This window comes from Momordica charantia, assembly GCF_013281855.1.
Source record: "Momordica charantia cultivar OHB3-1 chromosome 7 unlocalized genomic scaffold, Mcharantia_2.0 BLBB01000007.1, whole genome shotgun sequence".
In the NCBI taxonomy this organism is placed as follows: domain Eukaryota; kingdom Viridiplantae; phylum Streptophyta; class Magnoliopsida; order Cucurbitales; family Cucurbitaceae; genus Momordica; species Momordica charantia.
The window spans coordinates 2,796,188-2,817,192 of record NW_028275165.1 but is presented as its reverse complement, the minus strand read 5'-3'; the positions used below and the strand labels follow the sequence as shown (position 1 = coordinate 2,817,192).

At 32.8% G+C, this 21,005-nt stretch overlaps 2 protein-coding genes across 3 annotated transcripts; both read right to left on the bottom strand.

Annotated features, from left to right (window-relative positions):
- Positions 1-286: 286 nt before the first annotated feature.
- LOC111018582 (ethylene-responsive transcription factor ERF070-like) lies at positions 287-1,425 on the bottom strand. Its single transcript, XM_022294727.2, has one exon. It carries the CDS (start codon positions 1,280-1,282, stop codon positions 545-547), a length of 738 nt encoding a protein of 245 aa, XP_022150419.1. The 5' UTR covers positions 1,283-1,425; the 3' UTR covers positions 287-544.
- A 15,872-nt stretch (positions 1,426-17,297) lies between these two features.
- LOC111018575 (uncharacterized) lies at positions 17,298-20,131 on the bottom strand. 2 transcript variants are annotated; one of them, XM_022294721.2, is made up of 3 exons: positions 19,902-20,131; positions 18,992-19,743; positions 17,298-18,048 (listed from the first exon to the last, which is right to left on the bottom strand). In XM_022294721.2, exons 2-3 carry the CDS (start codon positions 19,705-19,707, stop codon positions 18,030-18,032), a joined length of 735 nt encoding a protein of 244 aa, XP_022150413.1. In that variant the 5' UTR covers positions 19,708-19,743; positions 19,902-20,131; the 3' UTR covers positions 17,298-18,029. The 2 variants fall into 2 exon arrangements, with proteins under 2 accessions (XP_022150413.1, XP_022150414.1); XM_022294722.2 differs by having other exon boundaries at positions 18,992-19,739.
- Between the last annotated feature and the right edge of the window lie 874 nt (positions 20,132-21,005).

The window sequence follows — 21,005 nt, the reverse complement described above, 5'->3', positions numbered from 1 at the left end:
TAAAAAAAAACTTGAAAATTGGGTTAGCAATAATCTCCAATTCTCCAATTATATTCAAAGATGAAAATAATTTTTGTAAACTTAATTTTAATGTCTAATTATTATTATTATTATATCAATAGTAACAATTATTTTTTTCTTGCAAAATTCTACCTTCACATCAATACTTTTCACTATTATTACATTAATTTTTTAAAAAGCAATTAAAACTTCAGCTCAATTTCAAAAAATAAAAGTTAATAATTTATAAGCATTATTAAACAAAGAGATGATAAGAAAACAAATACAACTCCCAATAAAACAAAACCATTGTAAATTGTAATTATCTTCCAATTTTAAATACAAAAATGTCAACAAAACAAACAACTCTCTTGACGATTCGTCACCTAATTTCTTTTACCCATTTAAACAAAAAAATTAAACTTCCTTCACCATTAAAAAATAAAAATAAAATTTATTTGCCTTGAAATTACGAGTTGACCCAGCTCGGTTGACTCGGTCTTCCAACTCGTCAACAAAATTGAGAAAATGAAACCGCCGTCTCTCACTGGAAATAAGAGTCCACATCCCATTTCCATGACCCGAAATTTCCGTCCAAATCCGCCGGACCGTCGCAGAATCCGCCGCCCCATATCGCCGTCTCCGGCACGCTCGTCTCCTCCAGAAATATCGGCGCCGGCCGATGACACTCCACGAATCTCTGATCCAGAAACTCGAATTCGTCTCCGACGAACTCCTCCGCCGCGCTCCATTCCGGCGGAGATCGGAGAACCGAGGTCGGAGAATCGTAGCCACAATCAGAAGAATTTTCCGGCGGCGGAGGATTTCTCTCCGGCGGCTTGACGATGTTCGTGAGAGCGTCCGGACCTCTGAATTGAATCGCCGCTCGATCGTAGACCATGGCGGCCTCCTCCGGCGAATCGAACGTTCCGAGCCAGACTCTGGCGCGTTTGATCGGATCTCTGATCTCCGCCGCCCATTTCCCCCACTGCCGCCGCCGCACGCAGCGAAATTTCATACCACCGCTCTCGCCTTTCGCCGGGAAATCTCTCCCCTGTTTCGCAGTCCTCTGCTTCGGCGAAGAAAAATCGTCAAAGCGGATCTCGTTGACGCGGCGGCTGACGCGGCGGACGAACTCAGATTCTTCGCCGCTGGAGGTGTCCGTGGCGTCGGCGTCGGTGACGGAAATCCGGACGATCCTCGTGCCGGGGAGCTGCCGGAGGAGCTTTCCGGTGACGGAGCGGCGTTCTCGAAACCGGACGCGGGAGTAAATTGAAGTCATTGGAGTGCAGTTACTGAAGATTTGGGAATTCGAAGAGGAAGAAGAAGAAATTTTAAATTTCAACCGAAAATTGCTCAGAAATTTTTTGCTGAAGATCTTCTTCTTCTTCTTCCTTCGTATTCTCACGAAATTCCCTCATTTTCAAAAAGGAATTATATAAGCCATCAAATAAATATGAGAAAAAGAATTTTTTTTTTTTACAAAAATAAATGCACTGTATTGGAAAAAAAAATGGTTTATCTAAAAAATGAAGAAATGGAAAAATTGCGATTTTTTTAAAAGAAAAATACTTATATGTTAACCGACTTAGAAAGGTAAAAAAATATATATTTTCTATTTAAAAAAACTAAAAAAATTAAAATTTTATCGGTGATCAACGACACAAAAATAAGTATTGTTCTATAATTTTTGTTGGTCCACCGGCCTGAATTTTATTGTCAACCTCTACTAAAATTTATATTTTTATATATGATATTAGATCTAAAACTCACTTTGTGACATTTTTTTTAAATAAAAAGTAATGATATTTCTATAATACATATTTATTTTATGATATTTAGTATAATTTTTCTTTATTTTATCATATTATTATTTCTATTTTTTTTTTAAGGAAAGAAATAATCTCTGTATTGCATGTCATACAATTAGGAGCAATGTTATTACGGTTGGTCAAAATATTCTGCTCCTTTTAAGTGATTAGGGACAAATAAGTTTGAACTTTTAAAAATAAAAGTTAAAGGTAAATTAGTTATAAACTAAATATATCATAGAAAACGAGAAAAAGAAAAAAAAATTAAAAAATATATATATGGTTAGGAAAAGGGGAATTTGGAGTAATTGATTGGAAAGAGTGAATCCCGGTCGGGATTCGAAAACGACATTCATATCCGCCGTATTCTAAACGGAGCGTCCCGATGGTGCCACGTGGCATTTATTTAGCAATGATAATTCATTGGCCTTGGCCCCCAAGTTTCCAAAACCTCTCCGATTTTTTCCTTTTTCTCTTTTATTATTATTATTTTTTTATTTTTTTATTTTTATATATTCTTCAACGGAACTCACGCCTCCAAAACATTAAAAACACAATTTAATTGCGGAATAAAAATTTTAGTTTCTAGAAGTGAGGGATTTTTCAATTTAGTAAGAGAGAAAAATATTTAATTTACTACAAATTTATAAGAAATTGAAAATGTTTCCACTTTTCTTTTTTTATCTCAAGGGCCTTTTGGTTAGGGATTTTTTTGGTGGGAATGTGTATGGACAAACAAAGTCATTTTTGTTACATAGATTTGAAATATTTTCCTAGAAATAGTTTATTCACAAGCATCCTTATTTCTATGGACAAGAGTTTTTTTCCTCACAGACTCACGAGTTTATCCATGAGTTTTGTGAGAGTCTCTCGTCTCAATTTTTTTAATATAACTATTTACTTTACTTTATTCAAATTAATTAATTAAAATTAGTTAAAATATTTAAATTAAATTTATAATTAATAAAACAACATTAAAATTTTATCAATAATGTACTAAATTAATTATTCTATTGTAATAAATTAATATTATTTATAATATATTTATTAAAGAGTGAAACTTAAATTAAAACATAATTGCTTAAAAGAATTATTATTTTACTTAATAAAGATAAATTAATTAATGTAAATTAATTATTGGGAGTTCACTTTTGATTGATTTTAAAACTTTATAGATTGTGCTAAATATGTATATATTGAATTTTAGTTCAATATTAATTATTCAATTGATTATTGTGCTAAATTCTGAATATAGCTAAATTGTTAATTTAAAATTTAGAATGTTAATATAAAATAAAATCATTTAATTTATATTATTCATTTTTTTATTTAAATTTGATTTGTTATTAATCAATGTTTACAATGACATAAAAGACATATTTCTAGAGTAATTATACAAAATAAATATATATATAATTTATTTTCAGACATCTTAATCACAAGCATCTTAATCCCGCAAAAATATACAACCAAACATAGTTATATTTGTTTCCCATGCATCTTATTCTCAGGTATCTTATAATCTCAAACACATCTTTTTTGAAACCGTGAACCCTCTTAGTGACTACTAAATTTTTGTTAACTAACTGATTATTATGTCAATCAATTTTAACATGCAACAACAAAAATTGTATAATTGAAAAATGTTATAAGATAAAAAAATTAAGTTGAGACTTCTTAAAAATAAAGACGAAATTTGAAAAAAAAAAACCATTCCAACAATAAAAACTAAAATATATATTTAGGAAAGTTTAGTGGATAAAGATATTAGTAATCTTTACCCGAGAATAGTTCAACCGGTCAAAATATTGTTGAGGTTAAAAATTTGAATCCCTACCCATGCATATGTATATTATTACTCTTCAAAATATTCAATCTTCACCACACTTAGCAAATCAATTTTAATTTTAAAGTTTTAATTTCTTCGATTGAAACTTTAAATTTAAATAATTAATTATATTGATAAAATTAAAACCCTCCATTGTTTTAATTTTTATATTTCCATCCATTTTGAGTTTAAACCCTAGTAATTTTACTTTTGGTTTCGTCTAAAAGATCTCATAGTAATCAAGGTGTGGTCCTCTACTTATATACTAATAATCTTCCATTTGTTTGTTGTAGGACTTTGGTCGTACTCTCAACGCCACAACTATAAATGTTCTTAAATTAGACGAAAACTATTTCTATGGATTTTAATCCTTTTAACCATGTTGGATATTTTGTAACTAGGTTTGCACATTTTCTTTGGTTTGATATTTTGTTTGAATTATTTGTTGGTTTATAGATAAACAAAAGATTAGGCAAATTTAGGGTTCAATTTGAGAAAAATAAAAAATTGAAGTTAAAAATTCACTTGCTAATTTTTAAGTGTAAGGGCAAGCTTGGCCACCAAGTAACTTGACGTGTTGACATTCATTTCCATTCTCTTTTTGTTTCTACATTGGCGTGACGTATATACATACATATACATATATATATAATTTATTTATTTATTTATGGGTTTAAATATTATTGCGTAATTGGCACATATCTCCAATAAGCTTTTGTTTATTTTAATCTACTTTCAAAACCATGTTGGTCCCTATTTCCAAAATTTTAACATAAATCTTATTAAGGGAAGAAAAGTGTCATGCTAAAATTATGATATATAAAAGAATGTGATAAAAAGAAAGTGAAATGAACAAGACCACTATTTTAAGTATGGAGATCGAAAGCCAAAGTAAGCATAACTCAGCGGTAATTGACATAGTTTGAATCTCCTCCTCCACATCTTGTACTAAAAAAAAGTATGGAGATCGAAATAGACGTCGTTTCAATAGTAAAAAACTATAATGATACATGAATCAAAAAGAGGGACAAAAAACAACCAAAACTGAAATAACCTAGTCAAATCGAGCATAGCTCAAGTGGTTAAGGCACCTATCTCTGACCAAAAGGTCATGAGTTCGAATTCCCACCCTCATATGTACTGAAGAAAAAAAACTGAAACAACCTAGAACAAAATAATACTCAATTGAACCTAATTTATATATCTTTATATCTAAAGTGAACTTAATTCTAACCTTAAATAGCTCGTATATCCTCCATGATCAATTAGCTAGTAGCATGTTTTATTTATTTTCCTGGAATATTTTAGGCATTGTTATGACTGGATTGGATAACATTATTTTTAGAAATATTAATTATTATGTGTCTTTATTTTATCTCGCTAGCCTATTTTAATTCTTATACCACATTACACCTAATTATCAATGGTACATACAATCAATAGTGTGTCAAATTGAGTATAGTTCAATTGATAAAACACCCTATTTTTCTTTTCTTTTTTACTATGACTTAACTAATCGAGTTATGCTTCGATAGGCAATAAAACACAGTTTTCTATCTCAAAAATTAATGATTTGATTCCCTACGACCCGATATTTATATTGAACTAAAAAAAATCCAACCAAAACATCTTAATGACAGTAAAATATTAAAAGAAAAACAATCAAAGTCACAATTAAAAACTAAAGTTAAAGAACTAAAATAGAGAAACCAACAAAATTTAGAGATTAAATTTATAAGAGAGACTCTCTTGTAAGTTGATGGGAAGCCCTATTTGACTCTATACAACATGCACAAAAGAGATTAATATGAAAGAGCTAGCTATGGCTCTAATGTCTCTAATCCAAGTTGCAATTTCGTTTTGTCAATCATTTTCAGTGTTGTTCAGATTTACCGCATCTTTGGAGACGAATTCGAGCAACAAGCATTTCGACCCCAATCTTGCTACCAATCGAACCCCTTCACGAATAGCTAAAATTTCAGCAAGCAATGGGGGAACGATATTATGCATAGAAGTCGTTGCCGCTCGAATTCCATTTTGGTCATCCTGAATCAAGACTCCAATCCTTGTTTTTCATTGTCGAAAATCAAAAGTACATCAGTATTAATCTTCACGAAACCTATCAGGAACACGAGTACGAGGTACTTTCTTCTTTCTCTTCTCTCTTTCCCATTCTCTTTTCTTCTAAATTTCTTCAACCTGACCAATAATCCACGAAGATTTTGCAAGTCTTCCTGTAATCTCATTCTTTATCTTTGTTGCAAATCAAATAGTTAATCTTTATGGAAATTTTAAGAACATTTAAGATATTTAAGATATCATAATCAATATGAGCTTAGTTCAACGGTACTTGACACCTAATCAAGATGTCGTGAATTTAAATTCTCAATCTTCACTCGTATACTAAGGTAGAAAACATCTTAGATATCAAAAAGTTTAAGAAATGAGAGAGAGAATCTAAGATATCATAAAGTTTAAGATATAAAAATATGAGAGAGAGAGAGGGGAATGAAAACAAAAACAAAGGGCCAGAGGTGAGGCAGACTGAAAATGACATGTCCTCATTAAATTCACTCACATTTTCCCTTTCTCCTCTCATGACTTGCATGTTTCTTTGAATAAATCCAATCCATCTATTTTTACTATTGGAATAAAGAAATAAAAAGAATTAAAACAAAATATCTCAAACATGACTTTAATAAATTGACCAATATAAACAAATGAACTTATTGATTTTCTAGTTTAAAAAAAAAAAAAGACAAAAAAAAGACAAACAAACAAATGCACTTTCTCCCACACTTCCCACTAGTGTCTTTTCTGTCAATATTTTATTGGCCAGCTTTCTTCTTTTAGATATTTCTAAATTTGTATTTTTCTTACAACACCTCCTACATAATATTCACCTATTACTTTTCATTTTTTTTAATTAAATTATATTGAACATATCAGATATGATGGGAGGTATAAATGTATTAATCCACTTTAGCTACATTTACATTATTTTTAATATCTTTTTTTTGTAATTTTTCATTTTTTTTAATCAATATTAATATTGCTAAATGAAGTAGTTTCACATAATTTAACTCTTAAATGTTGTGTTTATGCAAATTCCACACTCATCTACCGATTATGCAATATAATAAGAATGGTTTGTTGTACATTTTCCTAATCACGTGAAATGAAAGGACAATATGTTCAAATATATCTTTGTTGGTCAAGAAAAAAGTTTCTTGGTGAGTAATTTTTCCTAACAAAAATTAATATGTGTTCTAATTTATTAATAGTCAAATGCAATATAACTCTTTCAAACCTAAAAGCCTCAATAAAAATTTTTGTAGCCCATGGTATTGCTCGAAGATCGTTGGAAGAGAACTTGGTAGCTGAATAGCATGATGTTTACTCGATGTGGTTAGTGGATCTCGTTCAGTGTGAACTTCTTTAATTCTTTTGGCTTTCCTCTTATTTCAAAGGAAAAAAAAATCTAGAGGTATCAACAAAAGTCACAAAACTTCTAGAAACTAAGACAATAGAATCCAAGATTTACAAGAATGAAAAACCTCACCAAATATCCACGAGAACCGCCGATGAGGCACTACCACTCTGGGATCTTATCTCTATATCTCTTCCAATGCTACTACTACAACGCCTCAATACCAGTGCAATAACACTATTCCACCTGCCATTCACACTATGCAACAACACAATGTAAACAAAAACCTAAAATAGAGAAGCAATATTTAAATTATTGCCGCAACGTTGACACACTACGAAAGTCATCAGTTTCAAACACCAAACGCGCGCCTTTTGTTTTCCGCCTATTTGTCGCAGCGTTGAGATGCTGCTCTTGGCCTATATGACTCCTACAATATTTTCATTCCTCTTCTATCCAATTTCTCCAATCTTCCATTATTTTAGCTCCACCAATCCCAACAATTGCCTTATTGCAGGCCATCTTATCACCGTCGCTCTCAGCGACCATACTTGGTATTACTTTGGTCGCCAGTCTAAATTGGTAAAATACCTTCTTACACCTAATTGATCAAAAAGTCTGCAACAAATGGTGTCGGAGGGTAAAATTCGACATGACATGTGGACTAATTAGTTTAGTTCTCGGGGACATCTAAATAACTTACCAAACCAAAAGGAGAAGACCGAATTACTCCTTAATTGAGCTGAGACTATATGAACAAGAGAATCGACTCAGATTCACTCAACCTACCTGAGAATACTGACCTCAGGCCCAACAATTCGTAATCGGCCCAACCTCCTATTGGAATGACCATAATGAACTTTTCCCCCCTCCCCATTATGCCTATAAAAGAAATGTCATTTCTCTAACTTAGATACACGATTCAGACAGAGAATGACCTACTGCGCTCAAACCTTTACCAGAGTGTCGAAGTGTTTGTTCCATATGTATAGTCTTTTCTCGTGCAACTTGCCCTCTGTGTCTCGATCGGGTTCATCGGAAGCCGATTTTCGGGCTCAGCAGCAACATAACATTTGGCACCGTCTTTCTGGGGCCAATGCTAAACAAAGACTTTTGTGCCTAGACATGAAGAATTATTACCAAACTTTGAGCAATCGCAATCTGGAGGATCCAAGCTGGCCTCCTAATGGAAATACTCAAAATGATGCCCTTAAGTCTTTAAAGGCAACCAAGCCGAAGACGCGAGCTTACATAAGAAAAACTCGATCTACACTGATAGATGAGGTGCCAATTGTCGACCCGTGTTCGCTTCCTCACAACTAGGAGAAAAGTAGTGCAAGTATACACTAATTGCTCAATTGTAGTACCAAACAAGGTCGTCTCGTAAAGGATTTGAGTTATATTTCGATTCAGTAGTTTATAATACCAAAAAACAAAAATAAAAGAGTAGTTTGATTGGAATATTGTGAGAACAATGAAAATAAATTTATAAAGCAGTAAATTGATCGCTGCATAAATATTTCGATACAATGCTGGAGCATCCGTCACAGAAAACATGCACGTGTAATGAAGAAATGATATAAAGGTAAATCGAGGGGATTCGCTTAGATGCTTTCACCATTTTTTCTAACTATGCTCTAGCAACCTAAAATACTGAATGCTCATACCGATATAGTTCTCTTCTGAAATACCCAAAACATGCTTCGACCCAACTCCCGTTGTAATAAAAGCAAGCAATAAAACCAATCTATAAGCACAATAGAGTGAGCCCCATCCCTAAGTGCTCACCATCCTACTTCGAATGAGAGGAATCTAAAGCTAATAGGAGCAATCACAATCACAAGGACTCTCCCGATCCTCAAGCAAGCAATACACACTCAATAAGTTAGCCAAACAAATTCAGATGTGGAAGAATGAAAACACTCCTATTAAAACAGTATTCAAGGTTACTAAAGTACAGTAAGCAACAAGGTTACAACAATCTCATCCCCGAAGGTGGGGTTTAGTTCATAGTAAAAGAAAAGAAAATAGGAGGTAGAGAAGAAATAGAGCCCTGGATGAAGTGGACAGCAGGAAAGTGGAAGCTTCTTCAGCCAAAAATGGTGACGCCAAGGAAGTCAGTCTACATCCTTCAGCTCATTATTCGATGAACAGATTGTGACAAGACAACGAGTGTTCTTTAAAATCAATGCTCTCCAAATGGATTTATGTTTTGTCCCTCCTTTTTGTGGCTAGGGTATATTTTCCTTATATATCGGGTCCTTAAAATTTAGGGCACTTCCTGGAAGCTGTACAGGCGCGGTGAAAAATAGATGTGAAGAATTAGTGTGCAGTCACATGTGATAGGGCATCTGAGCAGCTTTAAGCTCTAGCATAAATGCTCTTTCAGTCATGCTCCAACAACACCTTCACATCTTTTGCAGCACCCGGCTTGTCCTCAACAAATTGTACAATTCCTGCATAAAACATCAATACTTAAGCATAATTCATTCCGATTGAGGAAATTGAGAATTCTAACAAGTCAGGGACCTAACTAAATGATTTCTCATATTTTACATGTCTTTTAACAATGATCCTCACATTTCCACACAATTAATACTCAAATTAGACCATAAAACACTCTCTTATGGAGAGTTATCAACCCGCAATCTCAAGTCGCTCAGATGCGGGCAATATTGGAGGCCATGATGCAGGTCCTACAAAATGCTCGAGTACTTCTCCCCGAGCTGCCCAAACCAGAGCTCCCATGTGATCCTAAAAAGGGGAAACAAAAGGTGGACGATGACTTCTCAAAAAATAGGTCGCCCACCCGCAAGTGGAGAAATTAGTTATTGGCCGAATGGCAGACCCTGAGTTGAAGGGAATCTACATTCTTTCTTATAAGCTCGACAATCTCAAAGGGAAGATGGAGATCTACGAGATACTCTGAACCGCGTAACATAGCTCAGAAACTTAACGAAGCCAAGAAGCAACTCCCTAAGAAGTCGGAACCACTAGGCAACTTAAGCCTACAAGTTGAAGAAAGAATTGGTCAGTGGGATCAAAAGTGACCTCAAGAAGGCCAAAGAAGAGCCTTATTCTGATGACGATGAGCCTAAAGAGCCACCTTTCGTTGAAGCTATCTCTGGATATTCAATTCCACAGAAGTGCCCTCTACCGACCTTCGACAAGTATGATGCCTCAATTGATCCAATAGATCACGTGGAGACCTTTGAGTCCATTATGAATTTCCACACATATTCAGATATGATGAAATGTAGGGCATTCTTAATCACCCTACAAAGCCCTGCTACAAAATGATATAGATTCTCACAACCTATTCCATCTCGACTTGGAAGTAGTTGCGGAAGGCCTTCACAGCTCAATTTACAACTCACCAAGATACAAAATACTTCAATACATATTTGCTTTCCATTAAGAAGAGACATTGCAACTTCATCAAAATATTCTTTGCAGAGCAATTAAAGGTAGCCCATTGTACCAACGTCTTTATTTGCTCATCATTCATTAATGGGATTACACACAAGAAGTTCACTTGGTTGTTGGGCAAGAAGTCGGAGACAACCTTAAAAGGATGCTTCGAACAAGATAAAAAGTTCATAGAGGCAGAAGATCTTGTTCAGTTAAAGGACTAGAAACCCATTAACCGAAGCTCCCCCTAAGGGTAAAAGATAAAGACAAGAGGGACAATAGATCTAGCTCTTCTCGTCGACCTAATGATGATCGACACACGATTAATTTTAATCAAATAAGTTGTATCTTGTTCAGACCGATAAATAAAGCTGAGGTTATGGTTAAAACTGCTAGTAAAAAATGAAAAGGCGTGAGTGACCAAATAGATATAACAAGTTCACACCTCCCAATGTTCCTATTGGTAAAATTCTGGCTAACATTAAGGATGCCAAGATCGATCTCTTGAAAGATCCAAACCCTTTTTTCTAGGATCCAGACAAGCGCAACAGGTTAAAGTACGATCAATTAGGATCAAAGATCAAGAAGATGCCAAAAGACTGATCAAAGTTCAATAAACCTTCAAAAGGTTGATCAAGATCAACAAGCACCAGAAGCCCAATCAAGATCGAGAAGTAGCCAGAAGGCCGATCAAAGATCAACAAGATACTAGAAGGCAGATCAAATATCAACAAGCATCTAGAAGGTCGATCAAGATCAACAAGTACCAGAAGGCCGATCAAGATCAATAAGTAGCCCAAAGGCCAATCAAGATCAACAAGAAACAGTAGGCCGATCAAGATAATCAAAGAGCTAGAATATCAATCAAGATAAACACGCAAATAGAAGGCCAATCAGGATCATAATCCAAGAGTCAGAAGGCCGATTAATATCATAAAAAAGCTAGAAGGTCGATCAATATCAATAAGCAGCCAGACAGTCGATCAAGATAATTAAAGAGCTAGAAGGTCGATTAAGATCATAAAAAATCTAGAAGGCCGATCAAGATCAACAAGCATCTAAAAAGTCAATCAAGATCAACAAGAAACCAGAAGGTCAATCAAGATCAATAAGCAGTTAGTGGGCCGATATGATCGTCCAAGAATACAATAGAAAGAATCAGAATAAATGTTAGAGATTGTACGAACTCCAAATATCAATACAAATTATATTTAGTCCAGGAATCAAATTTCTCCAGAAATCTCATGTGAACGATATCATATCTATACTTTATTAATATTTTGCCTTTTTTTTTTTGTTGTGATACTATGGAAATGTTTATTCATCACTTGTATCACATGTCGAACCCATGAACATATGGGAATGTCGACAAAAATTTAAAATATTTTCAGTTTTTTAGACTACAAAAATAAAACTAGTTTCACGATGCATTATCTATAATTTTTCAAAATTTATTATTGTAAATTTTTTTAGTCTCTTTTAATATTTTAGTTTATTTTTATTTTTACACTTTATTTTTTTGTATTTTTGTTTTTGATCATTTTAATTTTTCTAAAACCAAAACATCATAAGTATACTAAATGTCATAAATTAAATTTGTAACATAAAAATATCATTACTTTATATTTTTTTTTTCAAAAAGTATTACAAAATTGACTTTTGATTGATCTCTTTAAATAAGTTTGTAAATTATGCTATTCTTTTTAGAAAACTTTAAACCCAATGCTATAAATATAAATACATTCATTTTTTGTGTTATTTTTATAATTCCCTCTCTCTTTTAACTAAAAAAAAGTTATTTTTAGAGATGTAACCATACATCTAATTTTCATAATTTTCAAATAACTTCAACCTGTCTATAATTGTGACAAGGTATATACATTTTATATTCTAATTATTTTTGTTTTAATATGTGATAGAAAAGTAATATGATTTTTTCATCTTAAAAAATAGCTTTAAGGGGCATAAACTTATAATTTTCTCTATTATCCCTCATTTGATATTTTTTTAATTTTAGCTATCTAATTAATATTTTGAACATTTGATTTTTTATTACATAAATTTAATTTAATTTACTATATCTTTATTGACAAAATAAATTATTTTTTCCTTTTAAATTGATGATTTTTTTAATTGAAAAATGACACTAACTTTAATTATTCAAATTGCTCTTTTATTGTTTTATTTTTTTCGTATTGAAAAGTACAATTTTAACAGACAATTCTATACTTTGTTTTAAAATACTAATTATTAATACAATTTGAAAGTTGTATTTACTTTTTAGTATTTATATTATATTATTAAATAATCCTTAAACTTTACCATCATATTATTTTTGAGACATAAAAATAAAATAATAAATAAATAAACTAGTTAGTCTCACGATTTTTTTTTAAATGATGCTTTTTTAAGATATATTACAGAAATAATGTACTAAAGAAACTAATTTCAAAAGTAGGCAGTGAAATCGCGGCAAATGGCGAAGTACTGAATAGGTTATTTAATTAAAAAAGAAAGGTTAAAAAACACATTTGGTCCTCGAACTTTGGTGAAAGTAACGATTTGGTCTCTGAATTTTCAAAAGTAACGATTTAGTCCATGTACTTTAAAATGGTAACAATTTAGTCCCTACCGTTAAAAAATTGGTTAGATTTAACAGAAATCTGAGGTGGCATATATCCATGTGTACAAGTAATGTCGAGTTGTACAATTGGTTCAATTTTGGGTCGGTTAAAACTTGAACCCGGTTAAAAAAACAATAATTTAAAAAAAATGTCTCCCCACTCACCAACGTTTCACGACTTTTCACTCATTCTCCATGCCATCTGGAGATTGATCAAGCTGGAGATGAACCTTTAACATACCAAGAAGGTGTGAACTCTGAGTGAAAGAAAAAAGAAATCTGCTACGCAAGAAGAGATGAACTCGCTTCAGAAAAATGGTACGTGGGAATTAGTTGAAAATCCGCCTAACCAAAAGCTATTTGGATGTAAATGGATATTTGAGTTAAAACACGATGTTGATACATTATAACCAATTCGGTATAAAACTAGATTGGTTGCAAAGGGCTTTACTCAAAAAGGAGTAGATCACGGGAGATATTTTCACTGGTTGTTAGGCATTCCTCCATTCGAGTTCTATTGTCAATAGTAGCTGCCTGTGATTTAGAATTGGAGCAACTAGATGTTAAGACAACATTCCTTCATGGAGACCTATCAGAAGTCATCTACATGCAACAATCGACTGGATTTGTCAAGGAATGTACAGATGGCTTGAAACAAGCTCCTAGACAATGGTACTTAAAGTTTGATTCATTTATATGTTATCTTGTGGCTTTACTAGGAGCATGTTAGATCATTGTGTATACTTCAAACATACCAAAGATAAGCCTTCCATATATCTTCTCTTGTATGTAGATGACATGTTTCTTGCTTGCAGTGATGAAATTGAATTAGCTTAACTTAAAGATAGTTTGAAGGGAGAATTTGAAAGGAAAGAATTAGGTGAAGCCAAAAGAATATTGGGGATAGACATAAAAAGGGATAAGAAAAATGGGACTATATTCCTTTCTCAACACCTATACTCTTTGAAAATGCTTGATAAATTCAGAATGCTGAATTGTAAATCAGTAAGTACTCCCTTAGCAAATCATTTAAGTTATGTGCAAGTCAATCACCTCAAACACCAGAAGAAGAAAAAGAGATGAGTTTTATTCCTTATGCAAACGTCGGAGGAAGTCTTATGTATCTTATGTTATGTACAAGACCGGATCTAGCTCATGCTCTTAGTGTTGTCAGCCGATATACGTCCAATCCGAGGAAAGAACATTAGGCTGCCATAAAATGGATAATAAGGTATGTGAAGGGATGGAACAGTCATGAAGGATATTTTATACACAAATCAGATGTCAATACAGGGGAAATTAGTGGGATTTGTCGATGCAGATTATGCTTCAGACAGAGACACAAGAAGATCTTTGACTAGGCTAGTGTTCACATATTTGGGAAATAGTACAATCAGTTGAAAATCTTCATTGCAATCAGTTGTATCACTATCAACAACAGAGTCAGAATATATGGTTGTGACAGATGCTTTTAAAGAGGCTTTTAAAGCGGGGTTTCAAGCGGGTCTTTTTTCTCGGGTCATTATCCAGAAAATTAGTTACACCTCCTGCCTTATTTCTTCTGCTGTGTGTGCTACTGAAAAAAAGGAGAGAGTGATTTGGGTGAGCATTTTTCTATAATAGAGCGAGGGGTTGTCTTCGTCTCTAGGTTTGTTAGCTTCTTGTTCAAGAAGGAAGCTGGGTGGTGAGGTTATTGAAGAAGAAGAGCAGCTGTAATTTCTTTGGTTTTGAGATGGGTTTTTGAGACACCGGTTTCTTTGAGTGTTGCTTCATTTTCTCTTGATGCTGTTGTATTTCTCACTTATAGTAATAGTGGATGGCCCGAAGAAAGTGGATGTAGATCATACTTGGATGGAACCACTACAAATCCGTTTGTCCATCTCTTTCCCTATCTCTCTGTTTTAATTTTTGCTCTTACTTTGGTTTCAACTACTGTGTTTAGTCTTCGGCTGCTCTTATTCATTACATTCAGCTTTTATTTGTTCTGTTTTGTCCTTGCTTGTGAGTTAAAAGTTCAACAATGACACCACGCTATATAATAGGTGTTACTAGTGATTTGTAAATGTATTTGAATCTTCCAATAACCCTCATGACTTAATTTAGTGAAAAATCTTATTATCAAATAAAATAATTGAGCCATCAAAAGATTTTCAATTTCAATTTTCGAGAATCTAAAGAAAATGACAATTTGGGAATTAATTATTAAGGTACTTTTTTTTATTAATTACTTTACATAATATAGACTATAAATTTGACTATTTAAAGTTATTTTAAATATAATAGTTAGTAAAAACTTAGACTAGAATATAAAATTGTCGTGTTTCAACTATACATATAATTATTATCATTTTTATTTTATAGTATAATTTTTCTTTTATTAATGTTCTTATAAATTTAATTTGGAATCTAAATAATCATCCTCCTTCGAATGAAGAAAATTAATTATAGTTTTGGTAGATATAATAGTTAATTACAAATGCAATATTTGAAATTAAATTTGTAGAGCATATTTAAAAATAATCTTATCAGCCTCACAATCATACTTTTATAAATTTGTGAATTACTTACTTAAAAATTAATATAAAGTTCCCTCAACAAAATTTTTGGATCCGCCACTCCTCAACACCAACATAAAAAAAAATGGTGTTTTATATATTTATATTCATTTCTTCTCCTGTTTGCTTACTTGCTTTACTTTGCTCGTTTTTTTTTTTTCAATCAATTTATATATCTAACGTGTTTAAACTTTAAAGAAATACATTTATCTTCAATGCAAATGTTTATTATTTCTAAGAAATACTTTGTATAGATATATATCTAAAATTTTGATGGCTCAATTGTTTTATTTGATAATAAGATCGTTAGCCCCTATTATAGCATGGTGTCATTGTTGCCTAATTATATTTCTATAGACGAAACATTTTTACTCCCTTTTGATGATTGTTTCGATTTTAGAAATTTCTCTTTTTATCAACTTGAGAATAGCTCAATTAGTTAATGCAAAAGTCAGAGGAATTATTTGAAAAAATATTTTTAAATACGGCTCATATAGTAGGAACAAGTCTTATAATCCTAAGTTAGAAGATCGAGTGAGAAGTTAAAAAGAAAGGAATGCTAATTATAAGAGTTAAACTTTTAAAGTCCTGGATACGAGCTTGCACCGGTTGGAATTGCAAATATAATAAATAAATTATCGTATAGTTCAAATGGATAAGACAATACTTATTGCCTTACAAGTCCAAAGTTTGACTCCCCTACTTCTTTGTTGAACTAAAAAAATTATATACAAAATTATAAGCGACTAAAACAAAATATTTGAAAGTTAGAAACCAAACTTAAATAAATCATGAAAATTCAATGATTAAAATAAACTTTATATGGTTTCGAAAGTAAAAATCTAATCTCTAAATTTTATTATGTAACAATTTAGTCTAAATATATAGTTTAAAATGTGTAATAATTTACTCTCTAAACTATAGTAAGTAACAATTTAATTCATGGAGTTTAAAATTTGTTGATGATAGGTAAAGTATCAATTTTGGTATATGAGTAATATAAAAATATATTTTAGGCCTTTAACAATTATAAAATGGATGACAAAAATTGGTTGTCATATTTACAAATTTGTCACGCACGAAAATTAGTTTGCAAATACAATAAATTTTCTTCATATATTACTGAAATATAATTTTTTTTAATGGTTTATAAAGAATGTAACTGGTATACCTAATATAAAATTTTAGAAGAAATTACAAAAATAGTACAAAAGTAATATGTACTTTTATATATAGTATAGGTTTAAAATTTTACAAAAATGACATAAACGGCAAACTTGTACAATTACATGAGCCAATCAAAAAACCACTTTTGTGACCTAGGGATTCGAAACCATGATACAAGGGACTGGATTAGCAATTTGATGGTTGAGTGGGATGTATTTCCACGGTGCTCGTTTAAAAACGAAAAAAAAAAACTAGAAACAACGATATTTTTACAAATACTTATTTATTTTATGTTATTTAGTCTAATTTCTCTAAAATTTTATATATAATATCACTAACATACCATTTATGTGACAGATATACTAATATAAAGTATATCACTGATAAACTTTGTTGCTTTGTTGCTTCATTGCTAAAGTATATCAGAAGTAGACCTAATATAAAGTACATCACTAATATGCATATATATCACTTACTATTATTATGGCCAAACTTGTTATTATTGGAAGAACATCAACATCAATGTACCACACACAAGAAATCTTCATTTCTACCTTATAATTAGATTTCTTTTTTGCTACCTATTTAACAATGAAGGAACATCATTAATTGAACATACTAACAAAGGAAAAGACTAAAATAGATATTCAAAGATTAAAAGCAAGTTTTCATAGACATTATCCAAAAGGAAGAGGAGACATTACATCACCCACCAAAATCCAAATGGTCTCTCTTGATTTCCTTGTCTGTCACCCTTGAGGTCCCACGTCGAGGTGAAGATATCATACCCCTCACCTCTTTTTTCTTTTTCTTTTAAACAAATAAAACAAACAAATTTCTTTCCAAAATCAAATTACATTGTCTTTACGTATATAATTACATAATCCAAATTTAAAACATATAAACACCCGTTACATCAATACAAATGGAATTTCTTTTTTTTTTCTTTCTTATTATATTTCACACGTGAAAAATATAATTATAGAGAATTTAAATAGCTTATCGAAATGATGTACTTGGTCAAATTATTTGAACTCTCTAAAATAGTATTAATTAATAAAAATAATTTTGGGAGAAAAAAAGAAAAAGGGAGTTGTGAAAAAAATCTCACCCAAATAAACAAACAAAAGAAAATAATAAAAGAAAAAAGAGAGAGAAAATGATTATCATTTTCAATAGGGATATAATTGTCTTTGGAGGAATCTCATCCACGTATAGTGATCCTGCAATCAAACACCAAAACAAAAACCCACTAATTACAACAAAACACATGTTCATATAATTAATTAGTTAAGATCTTATATCAATTAAGAATAAATTGCAAATAAATAAATAAATCACCACATTCTTTGTAATTCATCTTTAACTTTATATATATGCAAATAATATTCAAAAACAAAGAATACTTTATATATATGTAAATAGGAAAATATTCGAGAAATTTGAATTATAATGGAAGAAAGTTAGGTCAAGTATTTTTATAAGCAAGGTAATGTTTAGAAAGATGATATACGAATAAATAAGTAGTAAATAACTCATTTTTTTTAATAGAAAATATAGTCATTATCAAATGTGCTTAAATTTTATAATTTTACCAGGTGTCTCTTTTCAAGAGTTCATGAGTTCGAATCCCCTGACCCGAAAGTACTTAAATTTTATAATTTTGTTTAGGCCACTTTAGATTATTATAGAGTTAATTTGGTCTCTTTCTAACGGTTAAAGGATAACGATACTCCAATAATACCTTCGTGATGGCATGATAGTGTAGCATTCTTATGAAGATTATGATACTTTTGTTTTGTTTTTATTTGTAAAGAAAGGGACTTGTGCAAGTAGTCCCTATATGGTGGGTTAGATTTAGTGAGGATGTTTTTCAATTGTATAATCCTATGTAGTATCTTGTGGGTTTAACTTGTGTAATTATGTAATTTTATGTAACTATGATTAAAACAAGATAGTATAACTTCATGACTCTATTTTTTATTACCAAAAACCTTGTAGATAATTGTCCTATCATTATATCATAGGTATGGACTTTTATTTGCACTCTCTTGTAAAAATCCAATACCAACCAAGAGAGTACCGGATCAAAATACGATATAATATAAACCTATTAGTACTAAAGATTTTGAGGAAAAGAAAGGGCGGGTGAGGATAGAGAGGTACCATCTGAGGAAATGAATGTTGCAATCGGGCATGTCACCAGCCTCAACGCTCTTCAATCTGGACTCGCAATCCAATCTGACGGCGAGAGGGCCAATGGACCAGCCCTGCACGACGAGGCCCACCGCCGTGTCGGCCTCCACCTTGACCGGCAGCGTCTTGCTCTGGAACCACGACGACATCTTCCCCCCGTCATCCACCGCCAGCAGCTTACTCTTCACCCCCGTCTCCGCCTTCACCGTCGTCGAGTTCCTCCGCCCCTGCGTGAACCCCGGGATCGACCGCCGCCCGAACTCCGTCATCTCCCCCACCGTCACGTCGTACTCGATCCTCCCGTACACGATCCCGAGCTTGTCGTTGGGATTCTTGAACTCCACGCGGATGGAGGCCTCCGCGTCCAGGTACGAGCCGTCCGCCTTGGGCGACACCTTGAAATCCGAGATCCGGAAGGAGATCAGGTGGAACACCGGCAGCTTCGGGTCGAAGAGAAGGTAGAACAGCGCGGAGGCCAGCGCTGCGACCACGATCAGGAACAGGATCAGGAAGCAGAGCACGCAGCAGCAGGTCCGGCAGCAGTTCCTCCGCTTCTTCTTCGGCTGGTACGACGTCGGCAGCCGCGCCTTCCTCCCGCCCTTCCCCGGACCTGAGGACGCGCTCGGATCCTTGTATCCCGGCGGCTTCTGGAGCGATACCGGCGGCTTCAATGGCGAATCCGCCATGAATCTAACCAAATCCCTTTAATTCCGGAAACCTACCTAGATGAATCCAAAACCAACCAATCAATTTGATCAACAAATCACTCCATATACACACACCAATCGCGCAATCAGAATCAGAATCAACAACAACAAGAAGAAGAGAGATGATCAGAAGAAGAACAGAGAACTGGAATTGGAAGACGAAGATCACGAACCTGGGAGGGAGAGAATTGGGGGAAAAACGGAGGGATTGAGAAGAGAGAGGGCGTGTTTTATATAAAGCCCAATCGGTGGAGATGAAATGGGATGGGAGTGAGGCCGAGATTCACGCGCCCAATTTCGTTGGTGACATGGCGGGAACGATTTACAAGTTTGTTGGGTCCGGAAATTACCATTTAACCAACCGAATTTCCATTCCCTTCTCTTCTATTTCCCTTCACCTCTCCAATATAAGATATATATATGTCAATGTCATATCATATAATCCAACCTCTCTTCTTTTATTATTTGAATAAATGTGTACACTTTGTCGAGTTTTAATATAGATGAGGAGTGAATATTTATATGGTGTAAACTAAATATCTTTGACTAGGATTTTAAATAATAAGTTTCTTAACAAAGAATCCAATCTTAAAATTTAGAGCCAGTAGATGAACTTTGTAGTGTCCAATTTTTAATATTTATAATCGGTCTAGTATAAAAAATCAAATACGACAGAAGCTAAATTTCGATTATAAAGTAAATCTAAACCTAATCTAGAAAACTTCATCTCCTTGGCTCCCCGTAAAACTGTTGGGTTTTGGCAAAATATTCGAATTGAAGTTGTCCCACATTTGAAGAATAGATGATCTCATGTGCTAGAAGTTGTCCCACATCGTAAAAGTACAACGAGGAGATGTGATCCAACTGAGCTGATAGGATTGGGTTTTAATCATCTCAATTGAAATACTTTAACCCTGATATACTAGCTCTAGTTAACTGAGATTTTTTCCCAAAAAAATAAACTTATCTGAACATAGAGTGACAATAAAGAATTAGTTTACCTAACTTATTCTACAATATTATAAATGAACTTCATGAATAGAACAAAACGTATTAACTTGAAGCAGACAAAGCGAGGGTAAAGTAAACCAAAAATTAGTTTAGGATAGATTTAAGTAGTCCCAAGTGGTGCCAAATATGCCAAAAATGATCTCAAAACACACCACCTAACTCAATTGAACTTAAATAAGCTAAAATAATATTTAATTGCAAGAATGTGATCAAATGTAAAATAAGCTTCTTCTAGTACTCCTAAATAATCTCAAAACTAGAATTTT